General features: G+C 37.6%; 1 protein-coding gene across 1 annotated transcript; it reads right to left on the reverse strand.

The window, feature by feature from the left end:
- Nucleotides 1-1,500: 1,500 nt before the first annotated feature.
- atp6v1d (ATPase H+ transporting V1 subunit D) lies at nucleotides 1,501-15,752 on the reverse strand. The gene is made up of 9 exons (XM_006632687.3): nucleotides 15,502-15,752; nucleotides 9,400-9,517; nucleotides 9,022-9,101; nucleotides 8,645-8,712; nucleotides 8,186-8,230; nucleotides 5,585-5,688; nucleotides 4,846-4,912; nucleotides 3,059-3,137; nucleotides 1,501-2,558 (listed from the first exon to the last, which is right to left on the reverse strand). The coding sequence occupies exons 1-9, from the start codon at nucleotides 15,540-15,542 to the stop codon at nucleotides 2,414-2,416; spliced, it is 747 nt and encodes a 248-aa protein (XP_006632750.1). The 5' UTR covers nucleotides 15,543-15,752; the 3' UTR covers nucleotides 1,501-2,413.
- Nucleotides 15,753-16,072: the final 320 nt, after the last annotated feature.

The following is a 16,072-nucleotide window of genomic DNA, read 5'->3' on the forward strand; positions in this document are numbered from 1 at the left end:
TATAGCATGTAACTATTTCACATTTGTATTTACTTTTAATACTGGATCAGGTTTTATCATGCCTGTTTACAGGCTAAAATTTCATCACCCTTGATTAAAAATCTATTACAGAGTCAATACACATCGGCTATGTTTTGCTTTGTGGTCTATAGATTACATTTATGGGACTTAGTTGGCATTGTTCCTCGATTGTGCAATTGCTTCCAGGTGTCACTATACTTGAAAGGGACATTGGACATTGATTTAATATGCCTACATTTAAATCTTACTTAATACAAAATACATATTTTTCTTCAAACTTATCCACCCTAACATCATTGTTGCAACTTGGATTCAAAGCAATTCAAGGAACAGTGTGTTGTTCATGCAACTGCAAACTTAAAACTGATGTAAACTGATGCATCTCAGGCAAGTACATATGGGGAAGGCTGCTGTTTTTGTTTTATACTGATCTTAATTCTTGACTCACTGAGACAAACTGCTCTTGGGAACAGCCAATGTTCACCCAAGAAGGATATGGATCCCTGTCTTTCCCTCCCCGTTTCTCTGAGGATCTTTGGAGACTGTGGTTAGGAAGGCACTTCTTAAACCCTTCTGACTCATCCCACCACAACTCTGTAGCTACTCCTGACCTCAAATTCTTTTTCATATATTTCCTTTATCAAACATCTCATGGAGAAAAAGAATGTTAATGTTTATGAAGGTGCTTTGGAGCCTTTGGTGATTGTAGCAGCACACCAGTTGGGATTGGACAAGCATTAGTAAAATTGAAGAGTTGGCTAAACCAATTCGGTAATATACTGTAACAAATGTTTTAGCATTTTGACGACTTTTATAGCCCTTGAAGGGGGGGCCTCCCTTGGGTTTTTTAAGAGTGCCATGTCTGTGATGGGCTAGGCAGGTGAACTGAAAGAAGGCATTTCAGCTCCACTCCTGTCTATTTTGTCATTGTAAATTTAAATTCTTTAAACACTTATACATAATAATTGAACAAAAATCTACTTAGTCCATTGCTTTTTGCTCAGTATCCTTCGCAAGGGTGGCTGGAGACATTGCGTCAGTTCTTTTGTTAGTAATGGGCGAGCAAACTGAAAGCGCATTATGAAAACTGAATAGCTAGAAATGTTTAAATTGAGGCAGATGGGTTTGATCAATGTAGATGAATTAATGTCTCACAATCTTCATTTGCTGCTAATTGGTGTTGGCAAAAAGAAGCTGGCATTTTTTACCATGTCCTATTCAGTTTTTCTCAGCTGAAAGAACACATTTTCTTTCTTCTGTTACAAGAACTAGAAAGGACAGTATGAGAACTGTAACTGCCCATCAGTAGTATTAGTGTAGCCTATATTTCAACAAGGGGTCACTTATAGCCTTAAAGCTCTCTCAAACTTTTATCTCCTTAAAATCATGCAGGTCACTTATGCTTACTTCAAAATGATGATACTATGGGTACAATAACACTTTCAAGTATGAAATGTAATGAATACCATGTACCAAGAATACTTTGTCAATTTCTGTGATTTTATTTAGTATTTTTCCAATCAAGGAAGGAAACGATAACTGTCATGCTTCACTTATTGTTGTCATAGAATACAATACCATAGGAAAGGTCCCACTGCCATTCAGACTCAATCACGTGCTTAAGAGTTAAAAACTAACCAGTTCACCACACAGAACTTGGTCTCTTGTTACCATTTTTGTAACTGACACTGAATACAGTACTACAGTACTACAATAGAAACCATAGACATAAAATGAATGGTACAATGAAAGCCAGGCTTTGGTTGTCCCTAATAAAGACAAATTGTTCAGCCTAACTGTTACAAGAACACACTGATCTCCACAGATTTTGTTTTTTTTTGCATCACCAATAACTCGGTCCATTTTCTTTCTTAGGCTTCTATTTTGTCCCTACTTTTTAGTTAATTATAGTAATCCAATGCTTTTTCAACTGAAATACTTTGAGCATTTCCTGAAAAATATTGTGTAATGTAAATTGTCCCACTTGTTTTAAAGTATTAGTAAGTAGAGTATTTTAAAGCAAAGTAAAAGACCAAGGCCCCAGAGCTTAATGTTAAGCTTGTTTATCTGCAAAACTGTGCTACTGTGATGCCAATTGGAATAGAAGATGCTATATAACCCTGTAGGATTCTGAGCAGCTGTCAGATTAACAGAAGCCCTCATACACTATTCCTTCATCACTGTCTGTGTAATAAGAATTAAATATCTGAAAGCCCTGAACCCTAGAAGATCTGGCAGTGACAAATGCCAGAGAGTTTCAAAGGGAACACAAGTATAATACCAATTTAAAAAAAGTATTTTGGATATGCTGCAATACAACACAAGTCTCACAATAAATAACAGATGTACATCAAATTCAGGGCCTGGGGGTAGTGTCCAGGTGGACAGACAGCTACTCAAACAGTAAGTCTTCATCCCTCTCCTCTGTCAGGAGATTCGCTGGCTCTGCCACAGTGCCCAGAGCAGCCATGCGGGCTTGCCTCTCCTTCTCAGTCCTCTCTTTGATCTGCTTCTTCTTCTCCTGAATCTTTTTCAACCTGATGAAAAGCAAAAAACAATTAATAGTCTTATCTATTCTATTCTAGTCTTATCTAATCGTCAGCCGTTTTGGTCCTTTTGGATGAACTTCAGTCACAGTTACCAGGAGCCATCAGGTGATTCCTCTACTTAAAGAGGGGCCCCAGTGAGCATACCCAACCCGAAAAAGGCAAGCCACCCATAGACAAAATGGAAATGTTTTCATTAATATAACAGAACAGGTAGCTAGTAGGTTTGAAACTGCTTAATTTTGTAATTTTCTTTTTGAACTGGCTTAATTGCTCCAGCTACAGGACAAGATCTACTGGAACTGCATGTTGCTTTACACAACACATTCCTCCCCTCATAATACATCTAGGTAATTCTACTTCTAACTTTTTTGCTTTATTGACATTTTGTTAGATTTCTGTCAGTAAACTTTAGGGACACTTACAAAGGCCTCACTGTTTGTAATGACTTACACCCAGACAGATTTTTGCCTTCATCTGCTTTGTCTCACCTGTAGAACTCCTCCCTTTCTCTCTCGTCCAGTTCTGTGATGATATAGGACAGAGTGCGTTCGATCCGGGGAATGATCACTGTAACGCAAAGGAGAAATGTAAGGAGGTTCTGACAACAGATTAGCTTTCTGCAATTTCTTTTCTTATTTAGTGATTTATTATGGCTTAGTTTTCCAGTGTGCTCACTCTTCACCACCAAAACATCCACAAGCCATTACTGAAACTCCAATTTTATACATTAAAACTGAATAAAGATGTACAGACTTCAGTTATCATTAGTTTACTGCAAATTGTGATGAAACAGTTTTCAATTCTATCTTTGCTCATCTACATTAGTGATGTCCTTCTTTGAAGCCTCACAGCTGTGTTGGACATGCAGCCAAATAGGCCACATATTTGGTTTTTCTTGGTTCTTTGTGGTTCTCGAACTGTGGTACACATACCGCTGCTGGTTTGCAGAGTGCCCCCAAGTGGTACACCAGATGACCCTGGAAATTTGTTGTGTGCACTGAATAATTGGGACGAATTTTCATATTTTCTATTTTAATAAAATGAGTTTATGTGTCAAATACGCAGCCTATATACTACGGTACAGCGCTCACTAATACTTGAGTGGACACAAGAGCTACTATGTAACTCTATACGATTGTATAGGAATGTGTGGTACGAATGCAAGTGACCAATTGTATTTCAAAAAAGTTATCTCCAGCAAAGAGGGAGGTAGGAGAATGTGCATGATTTTGGAACAATGCCAATCTTGTGAGCGCAGGAAAGCCTGATAGATAACAAGAAAAATATTTAAGGACTGTTCTAGGTTAATTTGAGAAAAATCACACCAAGCATCTCTGTGTTTCACTCCCATGCACATGAAATAAAAAATTCTTTTAACTTCTGAGACGGACTCCTGAAACAGAAATGGGGGGAAATGCAAGCTTGCGGATTGCTAAAGCAGGTAAGCCCCTAACTATTTGTGAAGAACTTTGTTTACCATTGGCAAAAGAGCTGACACAGTATGTGTGGATAAAAAGCTGCTAAACAGCTCAACCTGCTGTCCCTTTCCAATGACACTGTCACTTGTAGAATTATTGATATGGCAGATGATGTCAAAAGTAAGCTGATGGAGCACGTTAAGATGAACAGATGCTTTTCACTGCAATTACTGTAGATGCCATTGATTTGACCAATTTGCACGTTCACCTTAGATTTGAGTTTGAGGGCACGTCCCATGAGGACTGTTCCGTAAGCCGCTGCCAACAAAAACTACAGGAGAGCACATATCTCAGCTTCTAAATGAATTTATCAAAGAGAATGGCATCAACTAGAAAAAATGCATCAGAGTTTGTAGAGACGGTACTAGAGCAATAACAGGCAGACACAGCAGTCTAGTTGCACCAATTAGAGAGGTTGCTCCAGATATGAAGTGGACGCACTGCAGCATCCACTGTGAGGCCCTGACAGTCAAGAAAATGCCTGGGGATTTAAAATCTGTTAGACTCTGCTGTCACAGTTGTGAATTGTATCAAGGCTCAACCAATGAATTCACATCTGCTTTGCTCGACTAAACAGGCTCATCCCTCTCACTAAAATGGTAAGTGCAGAGTGCTATTTTTATTATATGTATATGTGAGTGTGTGTGGGCGCGCGCTCATGTTGGTCATTGAGATTTTCTGTGGTTCCTACGAGAAGAAGACTTGGATGCTTTGGTTTGATCAGGGGTGGTACTTGGTCCAAAAAGTTTGAGAACCACTGTTCTAACTAAATTAGCAGGCGATTAACAAGCACTCACCATGCTCTATAGCGTTCACTCTGCGGTTTGTTATCTTGATTGCTTCATCCAGCGTCACAAAGGAGGTCTGAGATAGACAAAAGTGATGCGTCAGCACAGTGCAACACAGGCAGGATGGAAGGTTTATTTCAACATGGCATTAACCATGAGCCGTATATCAGTTATACTTAGCAGCACATCATCTAAATGAGGGGATATTCTCTATAATGAAATCCACATTACAGCTAATTCAAATCAATGGTATTTTCAATTCCCAAACAACAAGATGTCCTTAACTTTGTAAACTGTTGGGTTGCTCTTTGCAATTGTAATATCACAATTTTAAATACGTCTTATTATCTGTAAAGCAACAGAATGTTAATATTTGGGGTTTTTTCTAGGTGTCGATATCTCTTTATTAATTTTAAGAATTATTAAATTATTAAACATTTAAGATAGTTTCTTGATTTTTTTAAATAAATGAATATAGCACTTCCTGTAATTGTGTCTAATGTTCAAGACCAACTGTGACCCTGGATTTATTAATTACATTGTGTCCACAGTCCAGAGATCACCGGTTCCAGGCTGAGCTATCATTAGCTGGCTGCATCCAGGGTGCCTTATGCAGTGGCACACAATCAACAAGGGACAGAAAGCTTTTGTTTTTGGCCAGGATTTCTTTGCTTTACCCCATTACTTGCTGGGTACCAGTGTGCCATCTATCACAACAAAAATCGGGTCATGCCAGGGTGCCGCTCACCTGCAGAGATGCCAGCTCCACAAGCAGCTCCACAGCTTTGGCGTAGTTCCTCTTCAGCTTGGCCAACTGCTCTCCACCTCGGGCCAGGCCTGTCAGCTCATAGCCTGGCAGGGAGTGAGGCATTTGGGACATTTATTGATTCATGTATTCCATTGAATGATGGAAATGAAGAAACAATAAAGCAAACTTCAATAGTCTGATAAGTTTTCACTCATCTTCAACTTAATGTATCCGATTTTCAGTTATAGTATAACACTGTTAAAGGCAAATTGAAATTTCAGTATACAGCTCTAGGTGTCTAGAGGTGTTTCCTCCACCTCTGCCATTGTGAGGTTCTGGCAGTCTTTACTGTACAACCAGTTATATTTAGTCTGATAGATTGTATTTCATATACACTTTATTTAATATACTGTATTAGTTCAGAGACTCAGAGCTTATTCATTCTATCATGAGGAGTCTTTAGTTTTTAAATGCTCATACATATAGACCATCTCCGATTTCATCCAACAGTCCCAAAGAGTCTCCACTCAAGAACATGAAGGACAGGAAACACGGACATCTGAGCAATGCACGGAAAGCTAAGTAGAGCTCAGACTGAATAACCATTTCAGGTATGAACATGACATATAAGGGTTAACAACTTTTCTCACCCACATTATCAAAAAATCCATGTGATAATAACGGTAATAATAATGATAATTCTAACATCAGAATTAAAAGGGAAAACCTCTTAAGGGGAAACCCAAAATTAAGCAAAGAGTTTCTAGGTTTAACCTTGGTTTTAATCAGAAGAGGAGCCCTATACGTATTGCAACAGTACCTCTAACAGCATGAAGGTTAAACACGAGGACAACAGAAATAAATGTTACTTTAGGTCTAAACGAAACCTGCATCTAAAATTTGCATCCAGATCTTGCAAAGGGGTGCAAGCATAGTTACAGATTATCCATACAGAGCAGATATGACTCGAAAACTCTCCAAAACTTCTGGAAAACACATAACTTTGGTTAACCTAATAAACAGTACCAACAGAACTTTTCACACAATACACTGACATATACATTTTATTTTATCAGAAATGTTAATTCATCATGTGAGTGTTTCAGCTTTCTTTGCATAGTAATTTCTTCATATTGACATCCAATCTATCATTAAAAGTAATAAAAATATAAAATATTTCATGAAGCATACTCAATTTTAAAATACTGCAGGGGGCTATATAATGAAAACTCTTGGAAAGAGTTGTTTAATGTGATATAAACAAGACTCATGTATCAGATTACATGTTATTTCAACACCACTGCACAATATTTCATAACACTCTTTATAACTTAGGGGTCACTATGTAATTGAGAGCACCCTGGCAGACTCATCCCACCTTGTCCTCAGCAGCACTCAACTGGTACTGATTACAGTCAGTTGATGACACGACCCATGCTCGAACCCACAACACTTAATAATAATAATAATAATAATAATAATAATAATGATAATTATTATTATTATTATTATTATTATTATTTATAATAATAATTACTAATAATAATAATAATAACAACAACAACATCACTTTATTAACCCTTTACAATTTCTTGCATTAGGAATTGTCTTTTTGCATACCCCAGCTTGCTCTCCATGAGACACACAGACATACAGATAGGGAGAGAGCCTGGGGTCAGAGTGCAGGGTCTGCCATTGTACAGCGACCCTGGAGCAGTTGGGGTTAAGGGCCTTGCTCAAGAGCCCAACGGAGTAAGATTCCTCTGCCGGCTGCGGGATTTGAACCAGCAACCTTCCAGCCACAGGTGCAGATCCTTAACCACAGAGCCACTGCTCCGCCCCTTAGAATACAGAGTTCAGAGTGAGCCAGGGCAAATGCCTTTACTAGTTAGGAGGCCTGAGTTTTGTTTTTTGACAACTCAGTTCTTTCCACTCAGTTTCTTTTCCCATACTGGTTCAATTTTAGCACATACTGTATTCTCCAAGCAGGATCACTCACTGCTGGAGGGCCTTTCCCAGGTCTCTTTAAAGAACCCAGACTTGAAGAGCTGGGAGAACTAGTTTAACAGAACTGAGCCAATAATTAGCTGATTCGGTGATAAGTTAAAACCTGGCGATATACTGGCCTTCCAGCACTAGGAATAAAATAATACTCTATAATAGAACAATGGGAGATATGTCAGTCTTCCAACAACACCCCCTGAAAACTGGCCTCCTAAATCCTACACATTTAAACTGGACATACTGTAGGATGAAGACATGATAATAAATGGATTATCAAGTAACTAATCCAATAACTGATCTTTCACATACAAAATCTCCCTCAGCCATCATGTTTTTAGATCCCATATTGTTATAACTTTGCACTGTTGAACTCTGTTGAATTCATGGTTCAACTATTAATACTGTACCGACAGAATGATTTTCCAATAGCTCCCAATGTCTTTATCTAAAACTTATGCAGGAGAGCCGAGTACACCCAAGAAAAAATAAACAAACTCTTCACTCCCTTGGCTGTTCAAAAGCCAAACACTAGAGCCCTGAACTACAGTGACCTGGGCTTTCTGTGAGGAATAACTGTACAAGCATGTCAAAACTTACTGTCTCCTCCCTCTTGGTAGTGTTCAAACACTGGCAGAGTCACACCTGAAACATAGAAAATGGACCTTCTGTATTTACTTAAAACAAACTAAGAAAAACAAGAAACAAATACAGAGCTTGAGGATGTTAATTCCCATTTTGTTTTGTTAACAAAAGTAACCAGTCAGCATTGAACTACTTTGCAATGTATCCCTCACTAAATTAATATACACAGCACCTGTTATTGTTAGTGGACAAACAAAAAAGCTAGTTCACAGATAACTTTCATTTGGCTACAATGTTTTATTACTTCTTATATGACATTCTAAAAATATTTCTAAATATAAGTCATTAAACAATTGCATGTCAAGGGATAAAATCTTTGAAAGAAACTAAAAGTTGAGAAGGGAATTGTCATTATATGATGTTTAATATGTATTACTCCATATTCCCCCAAAATACAAACAACTATCTGCTCACCTGCTACATTGTCCTTTTTGGCACGGACCTTCACCTGTGCTTTGTTCACGTTCTGAATGACGGTGGTACTGTTAGGAAAGAGGATGACTTCACAGTTACTGATCCTAAACCTTCAGTGTCCCATCAGGTTTTCCAGACTCAAATGCTATTGCTACAGTAGTCACTCCAGTCTCTCAGGATCCAATTAGTGCCCCTGTACTCTACTGCTGCATCCCACAAGAATCAGCTAGAGGAATTCACTGAATGAACAAAATACTAACAAATAAACAACCATGAAAGAATGAACACCCTTCCATATTTCCATATAAATTGGGAAGTAATAGAGGACCATCACTAAGCCTTATCAATTTCCTCTCTCTTCATGAGACCTACTGTACCTGAAATCTCCAGCAGCAAATTTGGCTTCTGCCAGAGAGAACGCAGCCTCCCTCATCACCTCTCCCATCAAGGTTTTGGTCTGTTGAAAAGATAGGAGCACAGACAGATCACTGCATCTCCCAGTATTCTTACAACACTTCACAAAGACTTATTTCTAGATACAAGAGTTTATTAGAGTTTAAATAAGAGTTATCTGCACAATGTTCTCACCATGTTTAAATCAGGAGGAAAATGTATAGGTATTATAAGTTATATATGTAAAAAACATTAAAAATCATAATTTGATTAATCCTTGCTTTAAAGTTTGAAACTTTCTGTTATGGGGCTACATGGATGTGCTAATTCTCTGTGCCAAACCAGGCAGCACTTTCTGCTACCTCAATGATTTTTCGGAGGATCTGCCGGAAGCGCAGGGTGAGGGCATCGGCCTTCTTCTTCAGGAGATTTCGTCCAGTCTGGGCTCCCTTCAGGCGTGCCTTCATGATGGTCTGCGCCCTGACAAAAGTTGACATGTTCTGCTCTTTAATTTTTTTGTTTTGAATGTTCTTTAAGTTAGTGTTTTAATTTAATGTCTACAACTGAATCTGTGTGTTCTACTTGATTCTTCATTGGTACAACCTTTTCAGAAGATAGCTCAAAACGAAGTACTTGAAAATATACAGGGAAAAATGTTTATATATAGTCAGAAAGAATTTACATCCTTCTATTCCGTCTTTTTTTAACTCTGATCCTGTTTTATTGTGAATATTATATGCTGTCCACATGATTGTGGAATGGTATGTTCATAATTATGATTTATCTTGTTCACAGTAGTGGGAATGATCCACACATGGTATGCTCCATGGCTCCTGAGCACTATAAAGTAGTAGCAGGCTATGCCTTGTGCTGTGCTGTGGGCAAGATGGCTGATATACTATAAGTGATCTTACATCACATTCGTACACCTACCTCTACTGTACCAGTAGGCATGGCAAAAGTCTAAATCTATGGGCATAAAAGGGGGCCATACAGCACACGGCTTTGCAACTTATTCCAGATTCCCACAATCACCTTGAGTAAAGAGGTGCCTGCTGTTCCTGGGGCCTATTCTGAAGATGTCCATAGGGGTAACTTCGTTAGTACCTTTTAGGAGTTTGAATCATGTCCCTTGTGTCCTTATTTATTCAGGGTTGAAAAGAGGTATGTTTTAGACTGTTAGTGTAAGCGAGTAATATTAATTTGTATCACTAATGACCTTACTAAATAATTTTAACATAACAGCTATTTAATTTAATTCTATGTTTTCAGATGTATATCCTAACATTCTGTTTGCCTTTATATTGTTTTTTTCCATATTGCCTGAAAGATGCAACTGATTTGTTAACATAAATATATTTTTCATAAGCAGCCTTTTCACGTTCTGTTGTCCACTTTATATTTGTAGTTAATATTTTGCCTCCTTTATGAACTTTTCAAGATTAAATGACATGTGCTTACAAGCATTATAAAATGCATTAGTAATAAATACAAGAGAGAACGTAGGGTGAAAACAAGCATTGTCCTCCAGTGCTGCACTTCACATATGTATCTGTGTGAGGTTAATTGGGCACCTCATGTGGTTAGAGATTTGGAAAAGTAGAGAGGCTGGAACCTCTAGCAGTTCCAGCTGTCTAACCTGTATGGCCAGTGGGGTCTCATGATCTATTTCATTATAAAGAAGACCTTCATCCAGCAGTAGAACTGATTGTGGTTTGACCCAAACCATTTTACATTCATGAAGCCCAGTGAGAATATTCTACTTGTACTCACCAAAAAGAATCTGATGAGGTAGAGACAAAAAACAAGCTGCTTTTGACACTGTTGACCATAACATCTTACTTTCTCGTCTTGAGACTGTGTTTGGAGTTTCTGACACTGCTTTCAAATGGCTCAAATCTTACCTCACTGATCGCTGTCACTTTGTCTTTCTCAATGGGTACAGGTCTGAAATTGGTCTTGTTAAGTCTGGTGTTCCAGACTGACACTGATTTGGCTGTCTCTATTTTATCTAATTTCACCTCTGACATAAAAATTTGAAAGACTCAAAACTTTCTTCATCTTAACTGCGACAAGACCGAAGTCATGCTTATTGGCACCCTCCATCAGCTTCGTAAAGCCAGTCCTGTAACCCTATCTGTAGATGGTTCTGTACTTGAGCTTGAATCAAAATTGAAAAACCTTGGGGTTATATTAGATTCTGGCTTAACATTCGACCCACATGTGCAGCATACTGTCAAAACATCTTTTTTTCACCTCAGAAATTTCGCTAGACTACGCCCTATGCTATCACTAACTGTGGCTGAAAAGCTGATCAACACATTTGTGTTCTCTTGAATTGACTACTGTAATGCTCTATTCGCTGGGGTATCTTAATCTACTCTGAACAAACAGCAGTATGTCCAATATTCAGCAGCCAGAATCCTAACCAGGTCTAGTGCAAGTGTTCACATTACTCCTATCCTGGAATCCTTGCACTGGCTTCTGGTCAAATTCCATGTAGACTTTAAAATCCTCATGCTCACCTATAAGGCTCTGCATGGCTTGGCACCTCAGTACCTGTCTGAACTATTATCGCCCTACTCTCCACCTCGCAACCTTCGCTCATCTAATTCTTCTCTCCTTACTGTCCCCCAAGCCCTTCTACATTGTATGGGTGACAGGGGCTTGTCCTGTTATGCCCCAAGCTCTGGAACTCTCTCCCAAAGGATATCAGAGAGTCACCTTCTCTAAACTCCTTCAAAATCCAGACTCGAAACCCTCTTCTTCAGAAATGCCTTTACTTAACTGGTTTCATTCTTCACCCCTCTGCTTTTCTTAGTACCACCATCCACAGTCTCCTCTTTATATTGTAATTGTGTATTCTTCTTATTTATTGTTGTTGTCATCCTGTAAAGCTCTTTGAGAAGCCACCTTTAAAGGCGCTTATATAAAATAAGGTTTTATTATTATTATTATTATTATTATTATTATTATTATTATTATTATTATTAAATACTTCTGATCTCAACTCTTATTTTGTCAGTAATGTTAATTATATACAAATTTTGCTTCAGGAAAAACAATATGTCTACTGATGTTACAGAGTGTTATGAACGAGTAAACTGCCAACCTATTCTTAACAAAATGTAGTACATTTAAGAAGGTTTTAAAGAAAACATTACAATGAATTATATCTGTAAAAATAGCTTTAAATCTCTCTGCAAAACTTTAACTTTATTAAGACAACTGTGAAAGCACAAAAGCTGTTACAGTATGTTGGAATCTGGAGTTGGCTGGATTGTGCTGTGACAAGACATTGAGTGCTGGCTGGTTGTCACTGGGGCTGAAAGGTATTGTGCACAGAAAACTCCTTTGACTGTTATGGGTAAGATTTTCATAGCTCAGCCTGGTATTTAACACATTCCTGCCCAGTGACGACTGTACAGATTATATTGCATGGAGCCCAAGAGATCGCTGACAACAGAAAACGCATATATTAAGGGTTGTCCTGATCTTGGCAACGTCCCTGTGTGACACATTTTCTCCACTTATTGATGATAGTCTTCACAGTGCTCCATGGTACATCCAATGCCTTTGATTGTCAGCTCCTTGTGGACCATGGCTATCCCAGGAGGATGCAACCATGAAAGTTTCAAGGAAATCCTACAGGAAATTCTGATTTTTATTTGGGGTTAATCAGAATCACTTTCATTGATGGCATGTGTATGCTACTTACCTTTGGACATGATTTTGAATGTGATTGGTTAACTCTGAACAGCTACAGCACCCACTATAAAATGGTGTGCACACTCATGGAACCAGGGTGTTGTAGGTTTTTTTAATTTCAATTATTTTTCCTAATAATTATCTATTTGTTTTTCTCTTGAATTTTGTTGGTTTCAAGGTCACATTAAATATGGAAAATTCTCTGACATGATTTATCTTGATTTCTGGCTTTACACCACAAAAACCTGTAATTTCAATAAGGGTGCGTAGACTTTTTATATCCACTGTATATGGGTACCTTAGGGTGATTTTTTTAGGGTGACTATAACAACAAAGACCTGTCACTCACTTATTCTGGAAACATACAGCACTGTCAAAAATGACCATGGTTAGATTACTCATGTAGAGGTAGAGTCCCCATGACTCTTTGGCTTAGGACACAATGTGGTGCTGCAGTCTGGACAGTAATGTTCAGGAAATGTGGATTCTGCCTGTTGCATTGAGATTCGCAATGGCCTTTTGTCAAAGTACAGCAGTATTTTTTCTAGGGTATTCTAGTTCACATTACCTAGTAAGTAACTGAAAAACAAAGTAAAATAGAGCATATTTCAACCATGGCCTAGCTCAACACCACACAGGACACAACACATCATCCGTCCTTCGGATGAGATGTAAAACCGAGGTCCTGACTCTCTGTGGTCATTAAAAATCCCAGGGCGTTTCTCGAAAAGAGTAGGGGTGTAACCCCGGCATCCTGGCCAAATTTTCCCATTGGCCTTTACCAATCATGGCCTCCTAATAATCCCCATCTATGAATTGGCTACATTACTCTGCTCTCCTCCCCACTGATACCTGATGTGTGGTGAGCGTTCTGGCGCACTATGGCTGCCGTGGCATCATCGAGGTGGATGCTGCACATTGGTGGTGGTGGAGGGGAGTCCCCATTACCTGTAAAGCACTTTGAGTGGAGTGTCCAGAAAAGCGCTATATAAGTGTAAGCAATTATTATTATTATTATTATTATTATTATTATTAACACTAAAGGCCAAAATCAAATTGGTGCTTAAAAAAGTCCATGTCTATGTAAATGTGGCCTAAGTTGTTTAAAGAAGATATTAAGAAAAAAGGAGCACTCTAGAGAGAGCTCTACAGTGTAAAATACCAAAATTAAAATGGAAAAAGAGCATACTGAGCCACATCTGAAAAATTGTATTACTATTGCTTAGAAGTAGACTTAAAAGAATACTGTACTTCACTAGACACAAATAATTATAGTAGAGCATTTTTTCCTGTACTGCAGCAGTGAAAGAATAATTTATAATAGCTTAAGAAATAACAGTGGATTAATAGAAGATGATAATGAAATAGTAACCATGCTAAATGAATATTTCATGCAAGCTTTTACAGTTAAAGATTTCAATAACACATCCACTGCTAAACAAAACATTAGTTTTAGGGTAATTTTAACATGTCTGAAACTGAGGTTCAACAGGGGTTAAGATTGCTCAAAACCAAAAAATTGACTAGGCCTCACCATATTGAATCCATAGCATCCTGTTTTCTGTTTTAATGTCCTCATCAAGACAATATGGTGAATCAAATAAAAAGAAACCGAATGCTTCAGTATATAGAAGTGTTTAACTTAACTCCAGGGAAGTTATGCTTATGCTTTACAATGTACAAGTAAAAACTCACTTTATAATACTATGTTCAGTTCTGGCCACAATACCAAACAATGATATTGTACATCTATACAAATGTAAAAATAGTTCAATGGAGAAACAATAATTTTTCAAAGGCTCAAGGTTAAATCTTTTCAGTCTAGGACAAAGGAAAATGAGAGGAGAATTATTCAATTTTAGAAGATCCTAATAGGTATAAATAAGGTTTTCTTGTTAGGTTTCTTCTCATCAGCATCCCTCTCTTATGTTTTTATTAAGACTACTAGACACAAAGCGTCTCTGTAACTGTATTACTGGAATGCTTTCATCCAGACTGCCCAGCATTGCTAAATTATCTACAGAAAGTAAAGATTCTGCTGCCTTGGTAGCAAATAAAAGGCCTGCACTATAAAGAGTTAAACTTTTCTAACGACGCAAATGATATGTGTGTTTCTGTGGAAAAAAACATTCATCAACCACTAAGACAAAAAAAAAACCTTTAAAATATCACACACATGCAGACGTTACAGTGCTTGTTCTAAAACCATCCTGAGCTGGGAAAATATTAGTTTTGTATTGACTGAGATAAATTCCAGACATCACACAGAGAGAGCAGAGCTCTGTTGAAAAAATTAGCTGTTCTTTCTCACATGATCTAGGGCCTGTCGCACAATAATCCTTCCTCATTTAGAACAACTTTTTGAGTCACGTTACCCTACACACAGATATACTACCTATACACTCGCTTCACATTTTTGTAAATATGTATTTTTAAATATATGTCAAATTAATGTAACATTACTAAAAACTTCAAAGAATATTAAATATGTCATTGAGGACATATCACACCATAATCATCTATCTTTAAAAACAAAACTTAAAAATATATAAGTAAAGCTTTTTACACACTCGATTCAAAAAAGGCAGTTGCGTCCTGTCAGGAACAATTTGTTCCAACTTTCGGAACAAATTGATTTGACAAATGTACAAATTAAGCTTAATATAACGTCTGGAATGCTTCTGTCGTTGTGCTGTTATATTATTCGTTATGCGTTGCAGAAACGAACTGGATGTTGCAAGAATAATTATACTCACATTCTGGATGGGAAAATTTCGATCCTGTCCTTGCCTGACATGTTGTTGGATGCAAGCGACGCGTCTTTGATTTGCCTAGGTTCAGTATACTTTTATTGCAATAGAATTTATCCTAGGAAAACTGTTCTTTATTAAGACGTCCTTCCTTATAATGATTTCCCTATTCAATAGCTTTCGGGAAAAAGCAAACTGGAAATCTCCCTGGTCAACAGTGTCAGTCAGAGGCGAATCAGCTGGGTAAACGTCATGTGACAGAGGTGGCGAAGGTCAAAGGTAAAACTGGGTACGTCAGAACCAACGACATGTCAGTAAGAACCGAAGGACAGAAGTTGTACCTTTTGAATAGTAGCAAAAATATGAAAGTAAAAAAATATATATGAAAACATTATTTTTATTTAATTTGTTTAATCTTTTTACATAACTTGAATTTATGTAGTAGTATCTACCCCTGACGATCTTTTTGTCTTGAACTGTTATATGTACTTTTGTTTGTATTGTAATTTTTGTTAATCTCTTATGCATAAATAAAAAAAAAACCTTTTGAATAGTATTATTTATTTTAAGTACTTGT

Source organism: Lepisosteus oculatus, chromosome 8 (assembly GCF_040954835.1).
Source record: "Lepisosteus oculatus isolate fLepOcu1 chromosome 8, fLepOcu1.hap2, whole genome shotgun sequence".
In the NCBI taxonomy this organism is placed as follows: domain Eukaryota; kingdom Metazoa; phylum Chordata; class Actinopteri; order Semionotiformes; family Lepisosteidae; genus Lepisosteus; species Lepisosteus oculatus.